Consider the following 27,998-nt stretch of genomic DNA (forward strand, 5'->3'; position numbering starts at 1 on the left):
CTCCTGTTGAGGCCAGCACCAGGCTGTGTCCCTTCTCCCAGCATCCCAGCGGCAACGGGGACGGATCAGCTGGGATCGGCGCCGAATGAACGGACCGGCGTCAAAATGGTAGCGCGGGGCCGGCCCTTAAACCTCAACCTGACTCGAGTCCTTTGCATTTATTTACGAAGAAAATGGGCCTGGGTAGGTGCTGTGGAGCCGCGGTGACCCAGCTATCTGGTCAAAGGCCTGCAGGGAGCCGGGAGATAGAGCGGGTTAACGTTTAACCCATGGGGACTGTAAACCAGCCCCGGGGCTGCTGAACCTTTGGAGTTTGATATGATGATTAGGGAATAACCGGAGTGACACGTCGCAAACTCTCCATAATCAAGGAGACCTTTTCCCCGGGCGGCGATCTCCAAAATTGCTCAGGTACGCGGCCGCTCAGGTCTGGGGCACGGGGAGCGGGTCCCCCACGAGACGGGGCTTCTGGCGGGGGTGGGGAAGGAGCAGCTCCATCGCGCACCTTCCCCCTTCCTCCGATGGTGTCCCACCGTCAAACTCACGCTTTGGGCGCTGCTCGACACCGGTGGGGCTGGACCGGGGGTGCCGGGACCCCCCCTTCACTGCGCAGCTCAGTCCCCCCGTTGGCACAGCCCCACGCCGCTCGCCTTGATATTTTGATGAGCAAGGTGGGGAGATGAGGGCTCCTTGGGGGCCTCGCCGTAATTTCTGCCTGCCAGCGGCAGCAAGGAGCTTTTCTTTACCGCTTTTCCCCTGCTGATCACCGGCGGTTGCTCGAAAAGCAGAGCCAGACAAGGTGGGAGGGGGAGGAGGGATTTTCCCTGCGAGAATTCAGTCTCGATTTGTTAAAGCCCAACTTTCTAGGGCTAATCATTAGAGATCTTTCCAGCCGACTTCTTATTCCTCCTTCTCTTTGCAAAAGATCAGTCTCTGTATCAAGGGCGATTGCCGCTCCTAAAAAAAAATCTCAATTTTCCCTAATGTCATCAAACTAGCAGGCTTTCTGCCCAACACATAATGCTTCTCTTAAGCTATTTTCCCTTGGCAAAATAGGAGGCTTGGGGAGGAGCAGGCGCTGGAGGGAGGTTGGCTTCAAAGCATCCGGCACCTGATGCTGCAAATAAAACGGCGGGGGGAAGGAGGCTGGGCTCAGCATCAGGCTCCCTTCATCCTCAGAAATGGCTTTTTGGGGCATGTTGTGTGCGTTTGGTAACACAGCTGCAAAAGCCGGGTGCGAGAAGAGAGGTATTTCAAAGGAGAGAAGCCGCTTCTCAAGCAAAAGAGGCTGAGCAAAATATTTCCCGGTTTATACGTGAAATATTTTCCCAAGGCTCACGTGCTGCAAAGCATGCAGCGCTTTTCCATTACTCCCAATTTACCCCGCTTTCCTGCAAACACCTATGCGCTCCCGCTTTCCGTTTGAACCACCTGAGCTGGAAAAATACCCTACGCCCCGGAAAGCAAAGGGACATGTTGCTCAATCAGACTCGGTCCTGCACCGCGCCTCACCCCAGCAAAGAGCTGGTGGCAGCTCGTCAACCTTCAAGTGTCTGTTTTTAGGAAGAATATGAAGAATGCTTTGTGATATATATATATACATATATATGAATACGTATTGCTTGGAGCCTGGAGAGAGGAAATAAACCCCAAAACCTTGAAAAGCAAGCTGATAACCTGAAGGAAAATAGTTTCTCCAGTAACTACCTATTTGGATTATTAAGGGTGAAGATTGAACACACTTATCCAGCGTTTTCAAAGGCTGTTATTCTTCACGAGGAGCGGTTGCACCTGGGGGGGGGGTGGGTACCGGTGCAAAACGGCCTTCATTAAATGTGTCCAAGTGGCTCAACACATTCAAACACGAAGGCGTATTGATCCGCGCAGGATAAACACGGTTTCGTTATCTCATTCATGGAAAACAGTAACCAGGTTTCCCCGAAAGGGCTGCGAAGGGGCAGGCTCAGGGTGCAAAAGCAGTGCGGGGGGGGAGAGCAGGGTCCGGCCGCAAATACCTCCTTTCCTCATCTCAACAAAAATCCCGGTATGGGAGACATCACTTGAATGGGGATTTCCAAGCAAATAACCCAAAAGCGAAGTAAAATCCATGGTTTTGGGGTAAAAGCTTCTGGATTCATCTTGCTCCTGGCTGGCTGGAGCGAAGCCATAGGATCTGCCTGCAGTAGCTGGCAAGGCAAGTCACAGAGAGCTGCAGCAGTGTTATAATAAGTTTGTTTCTTGTCGATTTGGGGTTTGCTAGGCATAAAAGTACCTTTTCTTGCCTTGGCATTTCAGAGCTTTAAGGGAAACCTAAAATAAATGAGACCATTCAATGGAGAGAGGAAAATCAAACGAAGCGATGCTCTGATTTAAGATAAAAGCAGTACCTGCCTTTTCTAATGGCACAGGGTTCTTGCTTCTGTGGCCATGATAACTTGGTAGGATTGTTAAAAACTCATGAAATAGGAAACACACCTGGACAGTTTGCACCTCTGAAGGTCCTAATTTCAGTATAAACATCTGAAGAAAATGCAACCTCCCCCCTTCCTTTTTTTTTTTTTTTTTCTTTTCTTTTTAGCATAATGGTCATTATTAACAGCAAACCATCTAGGGGTCAAACCCCTGAAAATGATTGAATTCCAAACCAATTGTTTCTGTTAAGTGTGGTTGTTGGTGTTTTGGTTGGGGTTTTTTTGTTTGTTTGTTTGTTTTTTAAATTGTACTAAAAATACTGCCTTAATTTGCTGCAGTCACTCACACTTTCCAACAGCAGCCATGGAAGGCGGGGGGGGGGGGGTACCCCCTGTGAGGGTGGATTTGCTAATTGATTAATGGCCCAGGGAACAAAGAAGGAGAGAAAGTAATCATGTTTTCCCAGGTCCCATGACAGCAGCTCTCCTCCCTCACCCTTAATGATAAAAAAACATAGCCCAGCATGCCGGCATCGCTGCAAGGACTGAAGCTGACACCTGGGAAAAGGGGAAAGGGCTGAAATCCCACCGGTTTCAGAAGTAAAACATCCCAGCGTGATTTGTGTCCTGGAAATAGTCGGGATGCATTGGTGGGTACAGACCCCAGGGTGGTGGGGGTGGGAGAGTGTCCTGTGCAAAAAGGTGGTTAGATGTCCTCAGGCCAAGGGAGGTAGGAGGGAAGGGGTGGGAGAAGACGTACTTGGAAAATTGGAGGCTGGAAAGCCAGATTTACCATGCTTGGGATTTGTTGTGGTGGGATTTATAACTCTTAAAAAATAGAGGTATGATTTCTGTCTCTGTCCCACGGAAACCCAACTGATGGAAGAAAGCTCTTTAGCAGCAAGGCTTATAAATTAGCCGTGAAAGACTTTGGGCTGGCAATTAGTAGGAAGGACCTAATTTCTGAGAGTGGCACTACAAAACCGGATCTGGGTGGCGCGTTGGGTTGTCCACGTGGGTGTTCAAACCCTGAGCATGCAGCATCGTCCAGCCCTGGCCTCCGATGCTCCTCCCGAATCGGGAGCGGGGACCGCAGCTGCAGCAGGTCGCTGGGGACTGTGGTCCAGGCGAGTCAGAACATCCCCGGCGATGGCGATCCCCCCACTGCTTGCACAGAGAAGGGCTGTTTCCTTGCGATCAGCTGGGCTTTCTTCAAAGGTCGCAGCGTGTGGAAGCACCGGGCACGGATGAAGGCCAGACCATCGTTAACACACGCCCTGAGAGCACATCGACCGATTCGTCTGGCACTTTTCATGAAATGCGTGGAAGTCTCCAACACTGGTTTTCACGGTGGCTGTGATTAATACCTTGCTCAACCTTGAACACTCTTGCTTCCTTATTCCTAGCAGATTGCGTGAGCATATCCTGGAGTATGCCAATGTCTAGACGTGCTGGTCTAGAGCCTAAAAAAATTTGCAGGATGCCTTACGAGAAAGGCCCAGAAGAGCTCGCCTGGTTTTATCTAATAAGGCAGAAGCCAAAGAGGGATATTGCTCCTGCTGCAAATGCATCAGCTGGGAGGATGCTCTATTCCCATCCATCCCCCCACCCCACCGCTTCTGCTCGCTGCTCTGCGTGAAACCATCACCTGGAGTGAGATGTTACTGCAAATTACTCCTCCCCGGAGGAGAGGTATGGAGATTTTAGGAAATTTTTTGCATTTAAGGCTCTGCGTGCAAATGCATTCAAAGCACCAGCCACCGAGACACCCAGCCCATAGGGAAGTGCAGGGTGAAATAATGCAATCTGGGGCGGGGGAGGCAGAGAAAAGAACCCCAGGCTCTTACACTGCTCATCTATCTAGGTCGTGGCTGGGGACAGACTGGAAACCGCAGCCGCTATGGAAACCTGCCGAGGTTCGCCTGGCTGCAGTCCAGCTGCTTTCCCGGCACGGAGAGGAGACGCTCTCGCTCCGACACCCGGGCAGCCGCCCTGTCGGGAAGTGGGTCACTGCAGCGCCAGTGTATTCGATAGAGAAGAGAAAAAAAAAAAAAGAAAAAAAAGATGAAATCTGGGGTGGTGAATATTAGAGATATCTGCATAGCACAGCCGTCCCTTTCCACGCCCAGCTCTGTGACGGCCTTCGGGTACATGAGGATGGGCTTGAGCCCGGGTAAAAGGGCTGACAGAGGCTCACAGAGCACCCTGCAAATTTGCACTGATCCAAGTGATGCAATTTCATCCCTCAAACCCCTGATGAAACCAGGATACAGCAAAAGCAAAATATAAGGCGCCAAATTTGCAGTATGCCGGAGCTTTCCTCTATAAGGCACGTGAGGATGCAAAACCAGTTTGGATTTTAATTGGATTTTTTTTGAGCGACCGCTTTTTCCTTCTTAAGCAGCCTGGGAAAAGTGTCCGACTCGTTTTTGCACAGCAGTGTGCTAATCCTGCCCTGTGCCGTGACGAACCCCAGCCCCGGAGGAGTCGACAGGCACAGAAACCACAAGCATCAACGGGGTTTTGCTGCTGCCCTCAGCACGTACAAAACAAAACAATAACCGGGCTCTGTTTGCTGCAGAAAACACTCGTTTTGCAATTAGAGCAAGCTGTTGCATTGCACAGTCCATGTCCCAGCCCCTGCACATTGGGTAGTAATTAAAACACTGAACAACCTAGGGGCATGACACACACACAAAAAAAAAAAAAAATCAGAAGGGTCTCACAAACCTCAGCAAAAAATGCTCCTAAATCTGGCATTACGGATATGTCTCTATTTCCAAATATTTAAGGCATGGTCTCCGGAGCTCAGTGTGGCAGAACCTGAGTGACAGAAGGCTGAGACGCTGCGAAGACCTGGGATCATGCCCCATTTTCAGCACTGAGAATAATCCATCTGTTTAAATTTAAGCACATGCTGAAGTTGTCCAGGATATGAACATATAGGAGCACAGAACAAGTAACGCCCGAAGGCAAAGTGGCCAACCTCAAACCTTAGTTCTTCCCTCAATGAACCCCCAAAAGCGGCATGTGCTAATAAAATATTTTGGTGTTATTGGAAAAAAAAAAATTTCTGTTATTTCCCCAGCATTGTGGCATGCTCAGAAAATCCGCCAGAGTCAGATACGTTGCACTTCTTTACCTGCGTTTCTTTGTGCGTGATGTTCGTGTTATGTGCACCGAGAGATCTGCTGCGCAGGGGGATTGTTTAGGGTCTTCTCCCCAAAATTAGCATTAACTCAGGGTGCAACCGCAGCAATCCATCCTCCTTCCACCTGTCTGTGTCCCCACCTTGGATCCTCCAGATTTCCCTTCCCATTCAGATTCAGATTGCAGCTTTACGGTATTTTCAGCCCAAATCCAAAACTTTAAAATAATAATAATAAAAAAAATTAAATTAGATGTGACCTAAAACTACAGCTTTGAACCAAAACACCTGAACCCAAGGTTGTCCAACTGTGAACCTAGATACAGATCTGAAGTTCTCCCATGTTCTTGATGATTAAAAATAGGTCAAATCTGGACCTATGGCTCATGTGTCTTACAAAGCGCCAGACACGGCTTGCACGAGGTTCCCTTCCCAGCGTCAGTGGATGCAACGGCACGAAGCGCTCGCCGCCGTGTAGTCAGCGCGGGATTAGGCATCTTACCTGTGTTGCCCTCCTAAGACACGTGCGCCCGCATGTTACTGTATCCCTCTGCGTCTCGCTGGAGTACTGCCTAAAAATCTGACTATGGGTTTCAATGCTGTTTATTTTCATGCAACGTGTCAGGGGGGTTGGTTTTGGTTTTTTCCACGGTTTGTGGTATTTTGTTTTTATCTCAAAATGACTGATTTAGGAAGAATGATCCTGTTAACTTTCTCAGGAGGGTGGACTTTCTCCTCCTAGCCATATTAATTTATTTAATTTATCTTAAATTTGATTGCAGTGAGCACCCCTAATTAACCTGATTTTTTGCTGATAATCACTCACAATGGAATCAAATCACAAATCCGGGGATGGATTGACCGGCACACAGAAAGAAGCCGCCCTCCGTGCATTAATTCAGCGAACGGGATATAATTTGATCCAGGTAGGAACTCAGTCACGTCCTTTTGTGCTCAGTGTCTGGCTTCATCCTGAAGTGATGTGTTGCACTGGGGGCTTGAGCAGCTAATCTCTACACGCGAAGCGCTCTTTGCTCATTCTTCTTCTCTCTGTTTTTCCTCTAACGTATGTGCTGCACGTAACTACGCGTAATAGATGCTGTCTTTATGAAGCAGGATCTTATTCCTCCAGGGATTCTTTGCCTGATGCCAAATTATGATGAGGGTGGGAGAAAAACCCTGAGCACCGCTAGATGTTGGGAAAGGTTGGGATTGCTGTCTCCAAGCCGTGGGTGCAGTGGTAGTGTAGCAAAGAAAGCCCGCTAGGCAAAGTTTCAGAAGAGCATAGGTCCGGACTTGGCCATAGGAAGTCCAACGCATCACCACCAGATCTGCCTTTTGTACAGATCCTTGCACACATACAAGTGCATGTGAGGCAGGTGCCTCACCTGCCCGGACACCAAAGGTTAGCTCCCAGTTTAGTCCTCAAGGTCTCCAAGTGCAAAGCCTCCTCAGATTAGAGCAGGTGGAGACTGGGCATGTCCTTCAAAAGCCATCTGAAGAAGTCTTTCTCAGTTAGCACAACCAAAACAAGCTAATCTCTCGAAAGCATTGGGCACTGATATGACTGACCTTGCATCCTGGAAGAAGTGACTGAAAACTGTGAATTTTAGGCAGGTGGCTGCCTTGAACTTTGCCTTGCTTTGTGTAGCACTAGAGGGCACAACAGCCCAAAACAAAAACTGAGACTCCTGGGAAAAAGCTTTTTCCTGTAGCCCTCAATCCTGAGTGCATCCCAGAACCAGGCCAGCAGCCGGGTTCGTTGCCCTTGAGGAGGCTTTCTGCTGTACCTGGCCCAGAAGATACATAACTTCTCTATGTCTTACGTTTACTGTCGCTTGCTTTATCCTGGTCTTCAGTTTTCATGCTGTCACATCTGGCTATAGCTCATTCCTAAACCACAGATTTCAACCCCCAGCCTTTCACCCCCCTCAACATCTTCTTTCTCCCTACCTTTTCCATTCCAAGCTTACAACTTTATAATTTTTTTTCGCCTAATTTCCTTTTCCATGTCTCTTTGGGCTTTTCTTCCAACCTATCTATCCCTGCAGCCAAACACCTTCTTCCTCAATGCATGCCAGGGTCACTCCTCTTTGTGAAGGGGACAATAAAGTCCTCCTTCCCTCCAGACACTTTGCCAAGATGAGATTGTTGAGATGCTGCCTTCATGCCACAAAGGAAGCCACTGCAGACTGAGAGAAGGCTTTATATCTTGCTGCACCTCCTCACACACCAGCTCCCACATACGTTGTCAAAGTGAAAAAAATTAACTGTTTGATTGTCTCTCGCTTGGCTTAAAGTGGGACAGTAAGACTCCTCTGGCCATTTTCAGACCATTATCGATGAGCTGAGCATTCCTCCAGGTGATCAACTTCTCCCAGCTGGCACGCCAGTGAAGATCGCAGATGACCGCAACGACACAAAGTACAGCCATCGCTTTTTGACTTCACCTAATAAATGTCTCAAGAGATGGAAAAATCCCACACCGGCGACGTGCTCCGTTCAGCCAAACTGGGGGAAGAAAAATAGCCTGAAACATCATGGTCTTCCTGTTAGATTTGCTATAAGAATTCATTCATAAATTCAAATGTCCCCATGACTCCATCATTAAGCTGAAAACATTTGCAAAACAGGAATGAGCATGGATAATTCAGGACCTGTTGTAGGCTCAGGAAAACTGAAAGAGCTTGTGGTATATTCTTATTTTCCTGCAAGGATCCCTGTTTGCTTACAGGCTTTTGGCCTTCCTCTTAAGTCAGCCGTACAGGCATTCACTTGCGTGGAATAATCCCAGAGTGAGAAATAACTACAGAAATGATCAGGGAGCCAAAAATAGAAAAAAAAAAAAAAGAAAAGAAAAAAAAAAAGAAAAAAAAAAGAAAAAAAAAAAGAAAAAGACCTACATTTTCCAAGGAGGTATTTGACTGTGTCCATCTTGGACATCTGAAGTAGCAAGCGAGTTGCAGAGCATGCAGTCATGCCTGTCCCTTAGCAAAACTCAGCTAGGTACAAACCAGACCATTTTCCAGTACATCACCAGCGTACTAACTGGGACGCCAAAGCCTTTCAGTACAGACATGGCAGTGAGGCAGCCAATGCACACTACGTTCTCTCTGATGAAGAGTTGCTCCTTGGAGAGAAGGAGGGCATCTGCCTCCAGCCCACTGGTAACAGAGCGTGCCTAAAGCGTCATTCCCTGGGAAGGGGTTGATTACATCCACATTTAAAATCTCTATCTAAACCACTCTTTTATTTTTCTCCATGGCAGGAAAATGGGCAGAGGAAATACGGAGGCCCACCACCCGGCTGGGATGGCCCTCCGCCAGAGAGGGGGTGCGAGATCTTTATTGGGAAACTTCCCCGAGACCTCTTTGAAGATGAACTTATACCACTGTGTGAAAAAGTAAGACTTTATGGCGGGTAGTTGTATTGCAGAGGTTAGTGATGATCAAAGCTGCATGTCAAGGCTGAACGGGAAATGGTTTGGCCCAGACCACTGGTGGAGCTCTGACGTGATATAGTCAAGGAAGCACCCGGTCTTGCTTAAACATCCCCCATCTCACTGACAACCCTTTTTCTTTCTATTTGCAGATTGGCAAAATCTACGAAATGAGGATGATGATGGACTTTAATGGCAACAACAGGGGCTATGCCTTTGTGACCTTCTCGAATAAACAGGAGGCGAAGAACGCAATAAAGCAACTCAATAATTATGAAATCAGGTAAGCGTGGCAAACACCTTCACGTCAACTTTAAAGCATGTATAGTAATCTATTTTTTTATGCAAGGTGTATTTTTCCCTGCAGCCTGGAGGAAGGTTGTTTAGAGACCTAAGCTTTAAGAGGAAATCACTTCTTATCTCGCCCTGCAGTCATAGAACAAAGGACTCATCAGAGCCAAAATCTTTTGCAGGAAATTTCTTCCTTACCAAAAGAAAAATCTACCAGAACATTGGAAAAAAATATTTTGCTTTGGATCAAATTCATTTTTGCCTAACTGTTGCTGTTTATTTCATGTTCCCCTCTGGGCTGTTTTTTGTTGATTTATTTCTATCCACAGTCTCTCTCGTGAGCTATACTGCAGATATGTTCTGGGAGACAGAGCGATTGCAAAAAATGGTGAAATAGGATGGAAACCAATGGGCAAACCAGTGACATTTCCTAATAGATAGGAACAGAAAAAGCCCTCATGTTTGTGACTAAAAATTGGGAACAAAACACCCAGAAATCAACAACATATGGGCCCATCAAGATGTTTTGTTTTGATTTCAACCACATTTAACGTTTTTTTTCCCCCGTTCAAAGTGGGATGAGTAGACGCCTTTGCTTAGAAGCATTTAGAGATAAACCATTCTGGCAATTTTATGGCTTTCACTTAAAATAAAAAGAAAAGAAGAGTTGTGAATTGCTTTATTAGCAACCCCAAGGATGAGCAGGTCACAAGGGACACATGGTTTGTATCAGAGGCTGGAGGGTTTTAAAGATCAGACTTTGTCTACCTCCACCTCCTCTGCTTACTTCCCTTGTTCCAAAGACCCCGCTAAAGAAGTTTTTAACTTCTCAAGACCTGCAAGAGGTGCTTGGACCACGAAGAGGTGAGCAAAGTGTGTGTAAGGAAATTTTTACTTTGGGATCTGTGAAACAGTTGGCTTCAGTAAGCCCTCAAACGATGTCTCCCCATGACAAGGGATTTTGTTTCCCCAAAACCTCAGCCATGAGGTCCAATGGTGACTGGGAAGCTACAAGTCACTGGTGGACACAACAAATCCTGGCGTATACTGGTGGCAACACAAAAGTCACTGCTGTGACCGTGTCTGGTAGCAGCTGTTTTTTGCAAATAATAGCAAAAGGGAGAAACCCAGGAAGCAAAGGCAAAATTTGGCTTTGGTTTTGCTGTGATCTCAGATCCTTCCTTTCAATTGCGCTGCCTTACTTGGATGTCAAATTCACCAAAATGGCAACCTTCACGTTAGCTCTTGCGTTGACTAAGACTACGTGAATGTCCCAAGCAATACATGCCACAGGAGCGAGAGGCCTTGTGTTTGACTTTGTGTTTTGGGACAAGAGCGGGGGGGGGTATTTTAATCTTTTCCTCTCTTTGAGAGCTGATCCTGACTCCCAACAAACCAACAATGTTGTTTATACACAGGAATGGGCGTCTCCTCGGAGTCTGTGCCAGCGTGGACAACTGCCGCCTGTTTGTGGGAGGGATCCCCAAAACGAAGAAGAGGGAGGAAATTTTAGCAGAGATGAAGAAAGTCACAGACGGAGTCGTGGATGTCATTGTCTACCCTAGCGCGGCTGATAAAACCAAAAACCGGGGTTTTGCTTTTGTGGAATATGAAAGCCATCGGGCAGCAGCAATGGCCAGGAGAAAATTGCTCCCAGGTTAGTACAGGTGGTGATGGTGGTAGGGATGGTGTCATCTCAGCGGTCACCTATGTATCTATGTGTTGCGGTGCAGTGAGACCGAAGTCTCCAGAGGACCCACGTACCCAAGGAAGCAAACACTGCCTGGTGTTCCAACACCTCTCAGCTGCTAGAGATGCTCAAGGCAAGGAGGGACCCCAGTACACCATGGCTGGCTGATGGAGTCATCCTGGCTCTGGGGTGCAGGGCGGGTGATTCACTATAGATCCTGATGTAGCACCATGCTCATTATCTATGCTTTTCATTTAGGTGCTTGAATTTATTAAAAATACGGCTAGATGGATTTAGCTGTATCCATCCACACAGCTCTGTTGGAGGATATGTGTTATCCTGTGGTTATCTTGGGTTATATATAAAATATAGCCTCATTTATGGCCTTTCAGAGTGAATCACTCAGGAAAGCATCCAAAAAGATATTCAGCCTTAAGAATGTACTGAGGATGTTCCTGAAAATGGATATTTTCCATGTGGGAAGAAAGCTTCAAAGAAGGAATCGCTTTAGGATTTAAACAATATAAAGAATAAGTCTATGTAATTTGGTGCTGGGGACATTCAAAGACTGTTGTGAAGCAGAGAGGTTTGTCAGGTGTTAGATGAAGGAGTCACTGAACATTGAGTTCATTTCACCAATTTTCTCATGCTTTCTTATGCTTGGCAGCTCTTGCACTGCTTTGTCAAACCCAGCTCGCTTGCCGGTGAAAGAATCCAGTAAACCTTCTGTTTTGAGACTTGTTCCTCACCCACCAGTCTTCTTTCACTCTTTCTGTATGATAGCCTATGAAACATCACAAGTCATTGAAATCCTTTCTTTTCTTATTGTAAAAAATATGAGAATGATTTTGATCGCCGAGTAGACTTATCTATTGTGGGATATCTCACACTGACTGTTTTTTCCTTTTATTCTGCATTTTCTGCATCTGTTTAGCATCTCTCTGGTTGCGGGGGGAAAAAAATCAGTCAGTCTGTGCTTCAGCACAACTTTTTCATGGTTTCTATATCGAGAAGGAAGGAAGGAGCGGGCGCAGCCACAGCTGCCGACGGCAGCCTTGAGGGAGCAAAGCACTTGAAATCCTGAGCAAAGACAGCAAGACAGATGGGAACGAGCACGTAGCCCTGAACAGACATGTGCAATGTGCTACTGATTTCCAATTTAGGGACGTCTCGGTAAACAGTTTGGGGAATTTCGAAGGCCTGAGCAGGAGCCAGAGCCTTCTGATGTTACAAACATACGGGAGGAAATTGAAAAAGGTTTCAAGCCAGAATTGAATGTATCTCCAGCTGATGCATTGGATGAATGTGAGATTGAATATCATTATCAAAATGCTTCCTTTACTCTGAACCTCGCTGCTCTTTGAGGGAGCTTTGTAGAAAAGATAGAAACGCCCAAAAAGGAAGATGCTTTTTATGAAAATGTTGTCCTGTCTCCTGGTTAAACAAGAAGGTGGAGGAAAACTGGGTTTTAGCAAGAAGCTAGTGCTGGCACCAAGCTTAGCTCCTTGCTGCAAGTCAACTAGGTCATTATTTCCACTATTGAACAGAAAAATGGCAATTAAGAAAGGGGCACACGGCCTTTCATTTCAGCTGGCTGCCATTAGCAGCGACCTTTCTGTGAAACACCACAAAAGTCATCTAAATCCTTGTTTTCTTACTGTAAAAATAAGCGGTCCCTCTCTGGTTTGTTTCTTGTCACTTCTGTTATAGAAAAATAGGTCTCCAAATTCCATCCTCACCCTCTAACCCATGTAACCCATCTAACCCATGGATTATCCAAGCAGAGATGCAAGATAAGATGCCTTTTTTTTAGATCTCTCCAAAAATGTTTTGTGGGATTCTCGTTTTCCCTCTACTGGCATAGGTGTCCCTGGGTTTCTTCCAGGTTTTAGCATAAATAAAGCCTTGGAGGACCCAATCTTCATGTCATAAAGATCAGAGAGAAAGAAAGGAAGAAAGAAAGAAAGAAAGAACGAACGAACAAACACAGAAAAAAAACCACTTACTCTTTGGGGCACATTTGCAGAAGAGGCAGAAATTTTATTTCATTATTTGGATGGAATACCTAGCACTTAACATACCACTAAGACAGAAAATTGTCTCTACTGTACATCGAAAGAACTAGCTGCTGGGCTGATTAAAATTGCCAGATAGAAAGTCAGCCACAGAATTTGGGGCAATGGACCTTAATGAGCGGCCACATTTCAACCACTCTTGAGGAGAAAAGGGAGGATGATCTCCCCGCAAGATGTGCAGAAGGGACAGGGAAGAAAAAGAGCAGGAAAGAGGTATCATTGCTGTCTGGAGAAAACAGGAGGTGAAGAAATATTTTATATCTTTATTTAATCTCTTTATCAATGATCTGGGCGAGGGGATTGAGTGCGCCCTCAGGAAGTTTGCAGATGACACCAAGCTGGGCAGGAGTGTCGGTCTGCTGGAGGGTAGGAAGGCTCTGCAGAGGGGTCCGGAGAGGCTGGGTCGATGGGCCGAGGCCAGCTGGATGAGGTTCAACAAGGCTCAGTGCTGGGTCCTGCAGTTGGGTCACAGCAACCCCAGGCACCGCTCCAGGCTTGGGGCAGAGTGGCTGGAAAGGTGCCTGGCGGAAAAGGACCTGGGGGTGTTTCGACAGGCGGCTGAACATGAGCCAGCAGTGTGGCCAGGTGGCCAAGACGGCCAACAGCATCCTGGCTTGTATCAGGAATGGTGTGGCCAGCAGGAGTAGGGATGTGATTGTCCCCCTGTACTCGGCTCTGGTGAGGCTGCACCTCGAGTGCTGGGTTCGCTTTTGGGCCCCTCGGTACAAGAAGGACATTGAGCTGCTGGAGCGTGTCCAGAGAAGGGCGGCAACGAAGCTGGTGAAGGGTCTGGAGCACAAGTCTGATGAGGAGCGGCTGAGGGATCTGGGGCTGTTGAGCCTGGAGAAGAGGAGGCTGAGGGGAGACCTGATGGCTCTCTGCAACTACCTGACAGGAGGTGGTAGCCAGGTGGGGGTTGGTCTCTTCTCCCAAGTAACTAGCGAAAGGACAAGAGGAAATGGCCTCAGGTTGTGCCAGGGGAGGTTCAGATTGGATATCAGGAGACGTTTCTTCACCCAAAGGGTTGTCAAACACTAAACAGGCTGCCCAGGGAAGTGGTGGAGTCACCATCCCTGGAGGTATTTAAAAGCCATGTAGATGTGGTGCTCAGGGACATGGTTTAGTGGTGGGCTTGGCAGTGCTGGTGGACTTGATGATCTTCAAGGTCTTTTCCAACCTAAATGATTCTATGATTCTATAAAACATTCACTTTGTAGAGGTACCTCTGCCCCACCTGGTCTCCTGCTGCTCATCACTGCGTTTCACACAGCTTAGAGACAAGGCCACGGCAGTCAGCTTTCATTACATATTAAACATCACTAATTGACTAATCAATTACTTAACAGATTAGGTGACTCAATGCAAATGGTTATGGACCTCAGCATGATAACATGGCGACAACATCGCTTTTAACTACCACTTTATTTGCTCTTTTAATTCCCTGCCCCTCAGCGGCTCAGTCCAGTGTTAACAGAGCCCACATGCTTCTCCTCCACACCCACACTCTGTTTCATACCTCGTTAATTTTTGTGTCCCTCCTTTCTGCTGCTGCTGCAGCTTCACCTGATGGGGACCGTACAACTTCAAATAGTTGCACACAGAGACATCCTTGCTTTTACTATTTCATTTAATCCAGCTGGGACTTTTGGATTCCTTTCCATTTATCTAGGGAATGAAACATTTGCAGCAAAAGGGGATTTTTATAAGTTCATTAAAATATTTCTCTTTAGAGAGCACTCCAGGGAATGAGGACGTTTGTGAATTATGCCATATTTTCACTTCTTTAATTCTGGATGCTGCATTTCTGCAGGCATCTAAGGTATTAGTGGGAGCATGCTGAAGTGTAACCATCTGCTTTTGGAAACGAGTTAACGAAGCAGTCGTGCTTTGAGCTAGAAAAGCTTATTTTGGCCCCGTTCGTAGAAATGGCCTGTTCCGCTGTTTGTACCGCACGTGAAACAGTCTTTGAGCAGAAGTGAAAGGAACCAAAGCCTGTCTGACACTGACCATGCCAATCCATTTAAAGGAAGGATCCAGTTGTGGGGACACCCTATTGCTGTTGACTGGGCAGAACCAGAAGTGGAGGTGGACGAAGACACCATGTCGTCGGTAAAAATTCTCTACGTAAGGAACCTCATGCTCTCAACCACTGAAGAGACCATAGAAAAGGAGTTCAACAACATCAAACCAGGTAGGAGCCCATTGACACACTAGTGCCTAAGTAAGTACTGCTACTGCAAATGGAAATGTTTCTTCATTCATAAAATGCCAAAGGAAGAGATAAAAATAACTGGTTTTCCGCTGTAAAATGTTCGTGTGTAATGCCATAAAAACTGTCATTAGGCTGAAGGCTCCCACCCAACACGCACATCATGTCATCCCATTAAGGGCTGCTTAATTTCCAGCTAACAACACTACTAACCTTTTTAGGATAATTGGCAACTGGAAGAGATCCAAAATGCTGCATGAGGATGCCAGTGTCATAAAAACGATTTTGAATCATTTTGGTCTTCCTTAAAAAGAGAGAGTTGGTGAAACAGCTGGGTGATTTCAGCGTTCTTCTGTGGCAAGGGATGATGACAGAAATAGAGTGATTTAATACAAATGCTTTTTATCTAATATCTAAACTCTGAATTCTATAATTTTCATACAACCCCCCCATCACAATCTTTTGTAAATTTGTGAATAATCAGTGCTTATAATTTAACATAGAATATGACAGTATTCCTTCATGGCATATATTACAGCACCTAGGGCGAGATTTTTCAAAAAGCAAGTAGGTTTTTTGGGAATAAGAATCCTGCTGGCTTTCAAAGGAGATTTTACTTCTCAGTTGCTCCAGCTTTAGGAAATTCCACCCAAAAACAACAAAGTAAAAATAACCCATTTCTGTAGGTCTCCAAGCCACACAGTTCATTAGGCATTAGTAACTTATGTTTGGCAATGTTCCTATTAACTTCCTTCTGTTAAAATCTTAAAATACACTACTGAGCTTCATTTTTCCTTCACTAACTTTTCATTTCTGCTTTATACTTCCCCCCCACAGGCTGCAAGGCAGAGGTCTTCATGAGGTTTCTTTATGAGTCTTTTCTGCTCTTCCAATGTTTCTGGCTGATACTTTGAGCCATCATCAAGCTGATAGAGATCCCATTTTACCCCTGAGTTAAATATGTATCATCCCACTCTCTCAACTGTTTCCTCCTTTTATTTCTCCAGTTTTGCTGCTGAATGTTGAACTGCTTGCACTTCCCAGAAGCACATTTATGCCCCTTTGACACTTTGGTCACAGTCATCTGCTCTGCTCCTAAGACAGGTTTTCTGGTACAACAACAGAAGATCTTTATCATCTGTAATTGTCCTTTCATCACTTTATAATTTGACTTCTCATGGTGGAAATTGCCCTTTTTTAATGGATGGCTTGCGGGTAAAATCGGGGATGCCTTTGTAAAAGCTGTGCCACACTTTCAAAAAAATGCGCATCAGCAAAACCTGAGCTTTGGGGAGAGCGAATGCAGCTGAAGTTATAGTGAGATTACAATCAAAAAAGTCAGCAAGGATCTGAAAGGATTCACCTCCCCCCCTTGGTTGTCTGCCTTGTTCATTGCTCCGCATTTCAACACCGCCATCCAATAAAAGCTGATCCTAACTGGGGGAGTTACGATCCAGAGGTCCCCGTGACAGAGCAATTACCCCATCGCTACGGGCTCCATAGACGCTGCCAGGAACACTGCTTATACATCTCAAGTTGTAATATAGTACAAGTACCACCCCTTAAACCTGTGCCAAATTCAGTGCCTGGTGGCTTATATAGAGGTATGCATCCCTTGCGTCACTGAATATCCCTGTCCTCCCTCCCTAGAGGCAAGGTTTTTGGCTCAGGTGAGGATCAGTAACACAGAGCGCTCTCGAGGACGCACAAAGGGGATTTTCAAAACAGAGAGTTCGTTAAAGCCTTCACTTGTAAAAGAGGCATCAGCATGTAACTCCCATAACTTCGGGCTTAGAAAATCACCCTCCGATCCCAGAAGGACACAAAGTGCTGCTTACCTTCCTGGTGTCATTTTGAAGACATGCAAGCTGCTCAGGTTATAGGCTGGGACAGGCTTCATTTAGTCCACTGGAGCTCCTAATGACTCCCCCTGAACTCCAAAGAAATGTATTTTCTCCCGCAGTTATTTAAGTAAAAGCACTTTTTGCATGGGCGTGACATTTCCCTGCGCACCTGTTCAGCTTTAAAGGGTGAGAAGCCAACGGAAGAGTCGTTGAGCGTCCCTTACCCGTGTTCCCCAAGGATGTGTTATAGTCTCCATGGCTGGGCTGGGTGACGATGTGCTTCCCAACGCACAGAAGCGGGGAAGATGAACAATTAGAGAAGAAAAGGTAGATATCTAAAGCTGGTCACCGCAGGGAATAGGACCGGTGTGGTTATTTTGGAGACAAACATGTTAGTGCTGAGTATCTCAGTGCGGAGAAGATACCGGCAGCAGAGCAGCTAACAAGGGAAAGCTGTAGAGGATGGACATAGAAGAGAAGAACAAGAAGCCATTTACATTTGAATTTTTGTGGGTAATTACAGAGGTGTAGAAAGATTCAGGCTGGAGGCACCAGAGTGGTGATCTCCATCCCAACCCCGCTCCCAGCAGGGCCGATGCTGCAGCTGATGATGGGCTGATCGGGGCTGTGTCCAGGTGAATTGGGGCATCCCTGGGGATGGGGATCCCTCATCACCTGTGGCCCTGTCCCAGGGATGCCCCACTCACACAGGGAAAGGCTGCTTCCTAGGGACAGCCCTTGTCCACAGATCTGTGTTTGTCCCTGCGCTTGGGGCTGCTTTGTCCCAGCAGAACCTGGTGTTTGTTCTTGCTGAACGTCCTGAGTCTATGGTTAAGAGAAGCGTGTCCTTCTTTTATGGCAGAAGCATCAGCTTTCCTGAAGCTGCCTCTGAGTAACTTGTACGATGCAGGTACAAAACCGCGGAGGTGGTGACCAGCCAGTGATGTTACCTGTAGCTCACCAAGTCCTGGGCTGCTGCACATCCTGCTCAGCCATCCAGGTCTTGGTGGTCTGTCACAGAAGGGAGAGACAAGACCAAAGGCACCATCCAACAGAGCATTTTAGACAGGAGAAAACCATTCCAGTGTGATGAGAAACTTACTGGTGTCTGACCCCAAGTATTTCTAGTTTTTCTTGAAATACTACAGCCTTTGTATTTATTGTCCCATGGTATATACATCCTAAAAGGTAAGATGACACCGTCCTCTTCCTCTTTCAGATCTGTATTTTCCAACTAACACCCATTTCCAACTAATATTCGAATGTTTTCTGCAGGTGCGGTGGAGAGAGTAAAGAAAATCAGAGACTACGCCTTTGTGCACTTTAATAAAAGAGAAGATGCGGTTGAAGCTATGAAAGCCTTGAATGGAAAGGTAAAGCTGCTGTAAATGCTAATTTCTGGGGCTAATATGCAGCATATTACATGCAGCTGAAAAAAAGCTGCCTGTTTTATGAGCTACAAAAACATCCTGAAGGTTTTAGCCCTATTTTCGCAGGCTGCTTTTATAATCCTGAATTCATTTTTCAGCAATCCTGATGTACACAAACTGTTCATTTTGGCTTCTTGCTCCTTGCATACACGCTAAATGTTTGCCCAGCTCAGACTGTAGCTGACCTCTCAGAAAAAAAGAAAAAAAAAGGGCAGAGCAAAGCCAAAACAAGGACTAGCAAATGAGGGGTTTACGGGTTCCCTTGGCTCACACTCACATCCTTGTTCCACAGCTGCCAACAAAAATACTCGCAGGGCAGCGTGTGAATGGCAAACCAGGACAAACAGGGTCAACCCGAAACATCTGCTCCAAATTCAGATGCGGATTTGCAAGGAGGCTTCTGTATTTAGTACTTCTTGCACTGCATGTAATTCACGGCGCTGTAATGCAAGAGCTGTTCCCAAAGAGGTGTTAACCCTGCTCCTATTTTTAGTGCTGCTGCTATTCTCCATAGGAGCACATATCATCCCACCGACGTGCTCCTTTGCAGGGAAGCGAAGCCTTTTGAAGGCTTCACAACTGTGCTAATTCTGTTAAGGACCCTCTCCCGGCAGGGGTCAGGGCTGTGTGCTTGTTGAGGCATGTTGAGCTGTGACCCAGCCAGTGCCTTCTTCCACCCATGGGAGGGAGATTTTGGCTTTTTTGGGTGGTTTTCTCCATCTTTCAGTCTCATTAGCAAGCCACATGGGGAAACTGCCTCCCTAGGCAGGATAATCCCCGTGCACTTTGGAGACTTACGCCTGTGCTTCTCCCACGGTCTCTCCCTGCCGCCCTGGCGTGAAGGTGCTGGATGGGTCCCCGATCGAGGTGACGTTAGCCAAACCTGTCGACAAAGACAGCTACGTCAGATACACCCGGGGCACAGGCGGCAGAGGTACCATGCTGCAAGGAGAATACACTTACACCTTCGGACACATGTACGACCCTGCTACCGCCTACCTGGGCGCCCCAGTTTTCTACGCGCCGCAAGCCTACACGGCTATCCCCAACCTCCACTTCCCTGCCACCAAGGGGCTCAGCAACAGGAGCATCATCCGGCCCCCGTCCATCCGAGGTAACTCCCGTCACGCCAGTACTCAGCTCTTGCAAAATAACTCCTCTGGGGCTTGTGTGGCCGCTCCCTAGACTGGTGTTGAGGGCATTGGCTTTGCCCTGGATGCCGGACCCCTTTCAGAGAGGGACAGAAAATATAATTTTTAGGCTCTGTCCTTCCCAAAAGTGTAGTGATCTTCCAGCAGAAAAAGCAAGGAACGAAAAAAATAACCATTTTCCCAAAGCAAGTTTGAAACAGCTTCCAGATCACCCTACGTCCAGCATAAATAAACCGCAAATCCTCCTGGTTTTGCCCCAGCAGGAAAGACCAAATAAAACAATTTTCCTTTTCCCCCTTCAGAGCCAGCTCCCTCAACCAGCCACCAGCACAGCTCTCCGCGGTGTTTCTTCTTTGCTTTGAAGGTCACAGGGAAAGTTTTACCAGTCCTGGTGTGTTCTGACCCAAAGCCCAGGGAGGTCACATTGCCCTGATGCAGGATGGGGAACCAGCACTGAAATCAAGCAAGCCATTAATTGCATGTTCTGGGAGACTGGCTCCTTTTTGGGGGGAATCATTGACCTAATAATAAGCAGTCTATGAAAACAGAGTCTTTCTGAAAGCTGCTGAGGTTCTGCCTTTGATCCTGGGTGACCACAGGTCACCACATCTGGGACCAAATCAAATGCCCACACTCAGGTACCCCCCTATTAAATATCTTTGCAGGCATCATTCGGTAAGTGCAGCAGTAAGCTTGGGGGCTGGGGTGAAAAAAAAAAAAAAATTGCCCATTTGATCTTCCTTCCAAAGATGATGCCTGTGGTGCTCAGTTTGTGTCCCCAGGCCTGTGGCAAGGTCCCACGGCAGGCTGGGACCCTGCATGGCACCCCAGTGGGGCTGGTAAGGACCATGCCGGCCAATTTTTCCCCCTTTATAGAATCACAGAGTCTTAAGGTTGGAAAAGACCGCTAAGACCATCAGGTCCAACCATTGACCCAACACCACCATGTCTACTAAACCATGTCCCTAAGTGCCCCATCTACACGTTTCTTGAACACCTCCAGGGATGGTGACTCCACCTCCTGTCTGGGCAGCCTGTTCCAATGCCTGAGCACTCTTTCGGTGAAGAAACGTCTCCTAATATCCAATCTGAACCTCCCCTGGCACAACCTGAGGCCATTTCCTCTTGTCCTTTCGCTAGTTACTTGGGAGAAGAGACCAACACCCACCTCACTACCACCTCCTTTGAGATAGTTGCACCCAAGTTCTACCCAAGGAAGGGTACAGGAATTTCCCTTGTTGCCACCCATATTTTTGCCTACACAGGTGAGACTCATTCCCATGAAGGTTGCATTAAGAAGGTGCAGATGTGATAAGCCACCAGCCCTCTCTTGCCTTGCAGTCTCCCCTGACCCCCATGTAGGGGTCCCCAAACAAAAATGGAAGACTAATGGGGGGAAAATAAAAAAAAAAAAAAAAAAAAAAGGATTTTGGATCATATAAGCAAGGGATTGTATAAACTCTGAATTCCTCAAGAAGGTGAAATTACACTGGTTGGTAGCAAATGATACCCGCTGTCTCCTCTCTGCCTTTCAACTACAAATCTGGTTAGAAAGGTTTCACGAAATCAAAACTGGCCAGAGAAGATGGAAACTGAGTCAGAAAGAAGCAGGGCTTCCCCGCAAAAAATCTCACCCATCCAAGTCCATGAGCCGAAAAAGAAAGGTTGTCAATGCCGAGCCTGGGTTATCCAGGCAACTAGCTACGGGGGGGCTCCTGCCCATCTTCTTCCCAAACCTGGCGAATGGGGCTAACTTTTCCATTTCAGCGAGAATCAGGGTAATTTTTCCGGTGATTTGATTCAGTTTAATGCCTTCTTACATTCCTAGAAATTTACATGAATGTACCTGTAGGGGCTGCGGGAGTTAGAGGACTGGGAGGTCGTGGCTACCTGGCGTACACGGGCCTGGGGCGTGGATACCAGCTCAAAGGAGAAAAGAGGGGAGAGGATAAACTCTACGACCTCTTGCCAGGAATGGAGCTCACGCCGATGAACCACGTCACGCTAAAGCCCCAAGGGATTAAACTTGCTCCTCAGGTACGTGCGCCAAAAAAAAAAGAGTCAATATCCCGTCCAGATGTTGTCTTTGCCCAAAATGCTTTTGGGAAAACGGCCCCTGCCCCCTGCTTGAATCTGTGCTGGGGACTGATAACTAAATCCATTCTTGCATGTCAAAAGACATTGAAAGATTAAAAAAAAAAAACCACCACTAGTTGCATCTTGCACTACCCACCTGCCTCAGTGGAGAATGGTGTCCGCTCTCCCTCGGAGGAGAGTTTCCGTAAACACCCATGGGTGTATGATGAAATCCAGCCATGGGTTTGATAAACAGGATGCGTTGCCTGGGGCTTCACCAAGGAATGAACGTGCATCTATAGAAAAATAATGCACATTTTAAAATCATTTATGGGAAAAGAGGCGTTGACTGCCTGCGCAGCCCAGCCCAGCGCAGAAGCTCTGGTTGCTTGAGGAGGCTTTTGATGTGGTTGTGCGTGTGGGACTGGGATCCAGATGGATGGATGAGGGCTGAGGAGAACAAACCCACAGCAAATTCCCTGAGTTTTATGAGGGTCCAGCTCTTACAGTAACTCCTTTCCCCTTACATCATCCAAAGAAACAGGAGAAACTAATTTCACCCTTAATTTTGAAGCACATATTTGCCTATTGACACTTCAATTGCTGCAGCATCCGGTATGCCAAAGTCTATGAAAACATTCTTTTCTCTCCCAGAAAACTTGAAAGTGGGTTTTTTTTTTCCCCCAACTGCAAAATTTCACAGTCCCCTTACTCTCTTTTATCAACATATAAGAGGTGTGAAATAGCCTGAGTGGTGCTGCACTGCCTTAGGGCAGGTGAAATTCATTTTTTTTACTCTTCCCATGCATGCCGAACCCCCACCACATGTACTTCAAATAGCACAGTAACCTGCAACACCAGTTTTTTGGGGCACGTTTTCCCCATCGGCTGAGCTCCCTAATCCCCCCACTGCTACTATTTCACAACAGCCGGTCTTCAGCAGCTACAGCTTGCTTCACCGCAGCCTCGTTAATAGGACGGCCTCGTTAATACCTGTCGACTTGGTCAGCCTCTCCCATTCGCTGCACTGAGACCGTTTCAACGGCATCTTTGAATGATGGGTTTCGTTCCCGCTGCCTGGCTGGGATGTTTGGTGTTAATAAGTAGATCTGCCTTCTTGAGGATTTAAATGTTGATGTAACATTATAAAACCGACATCCGTATAAAGGCGTTGGGACAGCCGGGAACAAGTGTTGCTGTAGTCAAGAAACGTAATGAACTATTTTATTTACACTATGAAGTGCAAAACTTCAGCTGGAGCTACGATTACAAAATTAAAAGCAGCACCGACATTTAAATTTTACATTTTAATTTTAAATAAAATTAAGTGTAAATTTTAAATAAGGTAGACCACAGAAAGACACAGGTTGGAGACACCTGGGGGTCTCTGGTTCAACCCAGCTGGCAGCACGGCCAACGTCGCAAAGCCCCAAGACCCAACATCTTCTCAGCCGAGTGTCGGGTCTGGTGGAGCTACTTGGAAAAAAAAAAACCAAAAACCATAACTGGTCCAAGCACTGCTCGCAGGGAAGCACAGGAACACCACGCTGTGCTCAAATCCATCTGAGACAGCACATAATCAGTGGGTTAAGAAAAAAGGGAAAAAAAAAAAAAAAAAAGAAATACAAAGCCAGAGCTTTTCTGGACAGCGATTCCCAATTACCATGGAATAAGCTGTGCTAAGGCTGGGGGCAACGTGATTCAGCATTTCTCTTTCAAACTAGAAGCAGAAATCGCGTATTGAAGCCTGTATAATTAATTGGATGGAAACACAGCCTTTTTTCCTTTTTCTTTTTTTTTTTTTTTTTTTGTAAAAAAAAAAAAGACGACTATTTGGACTTTTCATGCACTGTAACCCACTAAGCCAGGGAGGCAACAGAAGCAGTGAGGATGAATGCAACCCTCGTGTTTTAGCACTGTTAAATAGAACTGCATAGATAGAGCTTCTGGGGAGAATTAAAAGAAAAAAACACACTGAAAACAGAATAATCAGCAAAAGGACAAAGATGTCCGATTTAACGGGGTAATAATTAACTTTGGGAATTAAATGATTTTTAAAGTATAAAACATTTAGATGAATCTTACACTTCAAGGTGAACATATCCTGTCTGCCCTTTATTTTATTTTTTTGGAAGCCTTGAGGAAGCTGCCGCGACACCCCTGAAAACCCTTTGGAGGGAAGGAGGCTGCCCAGTGCCGGGGCCGGAGCTGAGCGAGAAGGTTACGACGCAGCAGTTAACCTGAGCAAAAATCCCTTTTCTCCCTTCCAGATCTTAGAAGAAATCTGCCAGAAAAACAACTGGGGCCAGCCTGTTTACCAGCTCCACTCTGCAATCGGCCAAGACCAAAGACAGCTCTTCCTTTACAAAATCACCATCCCTGCCCTCACCAGCCAGAACCCCGCCATGTACGTAACTATTTGAGGTTTTCTGGGGTTTAGGATTTTATTTCTTTTTTTTTTTAAAACACCATTATATCCAGCATCTCTCCTCAAAACACAATTGCACAGGTCTCTATTTCCTTTTTTTTTTTTTTTTTAAATATACATTAGGGAGAAAAGCATCCATAAACTAAAATAGACTGATAGTGATGTCTCCCATGCTTGGTGCTCTCTCTCTGGTGGTGCAAAGATTACAGAAAGCCAGAAATAATCAGGCAAAAGGGTGGTTTTCAGTGTAAAAATAAAGGATATGATAGCTCTTGTGGGCAAAAAGAAAGCAGCTCGAAGGAACATGCTGATAATTCAGCTCCAAATATGATTCTAAACATTTCTGACCGAAAACAATGTTTGCTGTGTATTCTAAAGAAAAACCCAGACTGCAGCAGACTTTCTTTTGGACTGAAAATGCATGACATGCTCCGAAAGGATGTTGTGTCCCAAACAAGACCCAGGGCCGACAAACTCAGCAAAGCCGCCGGACTGCTAGGAGGAGAGTACTTTTGTTAAAGCATCGGCACAGTAAAATAATGTTTCCATTTGATATGTGGGATGATGCCATCTATGAACGGATCAAAATATCTAGAGAGAAAAAAAAACCAACAACAACAAAAAAACCCAACCAAAACCCCCAACAAGCTAGCTAACATTTTGCTGTACTCGCAGACATCCCTTCACACCGCCCAAGCTCAGCGCCTACATCGACGAAGCCAAAACCTACGCGGCAGAATACACCCTGCAGACGCTGGGGATCCCCACGGAGGGAGCAGAGGTGCCTCCTGCAGCGCCAGCTTTTCCAGGTACGGGAAGGTCTGTACAGCAAAGGTCTCCTGGAATATTATTTTTCCTGCTGCTTCCTTGCGGATGTTAGCAATAAACCCATTTTTGGCCACTTGAGGACAGATCTGGCTGTGCTCCCCCGCATGCCTCTACCCTGACTCAGGTTACTTATGCATGACATCTTTATTGTCTATATAGCAATTTGCCTCTATATCAGGGCTCCCCAGATTATGGTATACATACCATAGAGCCACCCAGGCTGGAGGCACCGGGGTGGGGGGGGTGTCTCCGGTCAGACCCGGCTCCCAGCAGGTCGATGCTGCGGGCGCAGCAGGTTGCTTGGGGATCGTGTCCAAGGATAGGGACCCCCCTACTGCTCAGGGCCCCATCCCAGGTACGCACCTCCCCTCCGCTCCTTCCAGGTTGTGGATGCTTCCCTTCAACCGGGAGCCCCAGATAGGATGCAGGATCCAGAACTGGTGTCCCCAGTGCCACATCTGGGATGAGCCCCCCCCTTCCCTGGACCTGCTGGCTGTGGTCTGGCCGACGCCAGCCAGGATGGAGTAGATCTTCCTCACTGCAAAGATGTGCAGTTGATTGATTCACAGCCTATCCATCCTCCCCCAGCACCCCCAGCTCCTTTTGAACCACCAGGTTTGATTTCCTCGGCCAAAGAAATGGCGCAACCGTGAAAGTTAGGATCTGATCCCAGCTCTCACACCCCCATGGGGAAGGGGGTTTTGGGGTTTTTGTTTTTTTTTTCCAGTTTGGAAATTCAGAGCTCAACAGCTCTTGCAACTGCCCAAAACAGCTCGGGAAGTCATGGAAAACACAGGCTGGGAGCAGGAATCCAGCTCGCAGGCAATTACGTCTACTGTGCTCTCCAGCATGACGGTTATTCTGATGTAGTGGGAGCGACGCATGCCAAACTGCACACGAGGAATGCATTAGTCAGTACTACTGAGTTGTTTGGAGTGTCTCAAGGATGGATTTAAAAAAAAATAAAATAAAATCTATCCGGCTTCCTGCCACAGGAGTCCACAAAAGCCACAGAAAAATCAATTTGTCTGGGTTTGTGCAGGCTTCCGCAGCATGGAAACCAAATGGACTCTTTATTGAATCCAGTCTCCACTTACTGCTTAATTATAATCTCTCCTTTTTCTTTCATCCACCCTTATTTATTTGTCTTGGAAACACAACAAATTGACATACATTAAAGTTTCTGATTGCGACACACACTGGCCCTTGGTCAGGGCTTGCTGAAGCCCAGCTCAGCTCAGGCCATGCCGAGGTAGCAGCTCGTTTCTCTTATGATGGTGGCAGATATGCTTTAAATGACAAGTTTCTCAAGTCCTAGTCAGAATGTTGCACCTCACCTTGCTGATGCAAAAAAGATACTCAAATTATAGCGATTTTTCTCATGTTTTCCCCTAAGGCAACACCTTCAACAAGGCAACGTGCTCTCAGTGTTGCCCAATATCTCTATCCCCCCCATGGAGAGGGCCTCGGCTCTGACTGACCTTGAGTTGATCCCATTGTCCAGCTGGTTGGTTGGAGATTTTGGACCCTGGGAGATGGAAACTGCAAAGCCTGGTCCAGTGGAGCCAATGGGTACCCCAGCTGCTCTTCCCAATTTTGGGCTTTGTCTTAACTCTTGGTTCTTTCACAGCAAAATATTGTGGTCTGGTCGACAAGCTGCTATACCCTGCTTTCAAACAAACCAGCCCCAAACAATGTTTGTTTTCCCAGTGATTCATTTTAAATCAGCAAAGCTAACATTTTCCCATGGAAAATTTCGAAGTGTTGGAACGACATTTTCCATTAGAAACTGATGGGAAAAAAAAATCCAGTTTACTAAATATTTTCACCCTGATGATATTACATTTAGGGAGTTTCCCTCCTCTCTGATGTGGCTGCATGTATTTTGACTGCGAAGGGTATCAGAGCCATCTTTTCGCCATGAAACCTGCCCATATTTCCCCTGTATTACTTCATTTTCTTGCTCTCCTCATGTCATGCATGGGAGGACGTGCACAGAGCACCAGAAATAACCAAAGCCTAAAGAAAAAACATTCAACAGAGAGGGGCATTTTTAAGCAGTGTGCTTAGCAAATAATAGGTGAGGAAATGCATTGTTGTTTTTTTTTTTTTATTACCTTTAACGTGGAGGAAAAACATGCCAGAAATTACCTATTTAATTTGATTATTCCCATTAACAAGCTCATTGCTCCCTACATCATTCCCATCGACAGCAAAATCTTCCCATCAAAACCTATCAGGCGCTGGTGAGTTTTGAATGTCTTTTCATTAATCTGCTTTTTTTTTTTTTTTTCCCCACCCCTCCTTTCCCCTGCAGGATATACTATTGCTAACGCAGCCGCGACCGTCACAGCCACTCAGCTCAAACAAGCGGTGACCATGGGACAAGATTTAGCGACGTACGCAGCGTACGAAGCCTACCCTGCCTTCGCGGTTGCTGCACGCAGCGATGGCTACGGAGCATTTTAATGTTGAGTTTCCTTAAATCAAGCACAAGCAGGGGAGAAAAAGAAAAAAAAAAAAAATCTCAGTCTGGTAATTCTTACACCCTCATGATTTTAAACTAATCTGTCGCCTAAAGTTAGATTTTTAGTCAGAGTTTCATTCTTGTAGTTCTTTAGTTTAATAACAGGATATTTGGGGGGGGGGGGGGGAAAGGAGAAATTAGAAAAATAAAATTGCTCAGAATCAGATTTTTCACACTAGAAAGCAAAATCTCAGCCCAGAAAATAAGTGGTTCTCCGGTGTGTGTGTATACACACACATATATATAAGTATATATACATACACACCATTGTGTGAGTGTTTACAAGCCACAGCCTGTGCTGAAAACAGCTGGTCCCGTGGACATTGTGGCGTGGGACCGGGGAAGGATGGCGTGTCTCCGTGCATCGGGAGTTCTCCTCCCCTCGCCCCAAAATTTCTCCAGCCAGGCAGAGCAGCGGGTAAAAGGAAAGGCTTTGACGTTCACGCTGGCA

At 46.5% G+C, this 27,998-nt stretch overlaps 1 protein-coding gene across 5 annotated transcripts; it reads left to right on the forward strand.

Moving 5' to 3' along the window:
• Positions 1–277: 277 nt before the first annotated feature.
• Positions 278–27,705, forward strand: A1CF (APOBEC1 complementation factor). Of its 5 annotated transcripts, none has more exons than XM_075759016.1 (12): positions 278–411; positions 6,342–6,485; positions 8,828–8,962; positions 9,151–9,281; positions 10,708–10,946; positions 15,081–15,245; positions 18,383–18,480; positions 19,381–19,651; positions 21,517–21,725; positions 24,035–24,171; positions 24,868–25,001; positions 27,338–27,705. In XM_075759016.1, the coding sequence occupies exons 2-12, from the start codon at positions 6,387–6,389 to the stop codon at positions 27,487–27,489; spliced, it is 1,770 nt and encodes a 589-aa protein (XP_075615131.1). In that variant the 5' UTR covers positions 278–411; positions 6,342–6,386; the 3' UTR covers positions 27,490–27,705. The 5 variants fall into 5 exon arrangements, with proteins under 5 accessions (XP_075615131.1, XP_075615133.1, XP_075615136.1 ...); XM_075759018.1 differs by having other exon boundaries at positions 21,541–21,725; XM_075759021.1 differs by having other exon boundaries at positions 24,868–25,011; positions 27,338–27,483.
• The last annotated feature ends 293 nt before the right edge of the window (positions 27,706–27,998 follow it).

Source organism: Balearica regulorum, chromosome 7 (assembly GCF_011004875.1).
Source record: "Balearica regulorum gibbericeps isolate bBalReg1 chromosome 7, bBalReg1.pri, whole genome shotgun sequence".
Lineage (NCBI taxonomy): Eukaryota > Metazoa > Chordata > Aves > Gruiformes > Gruidae > Balearica > Balearica regulorum.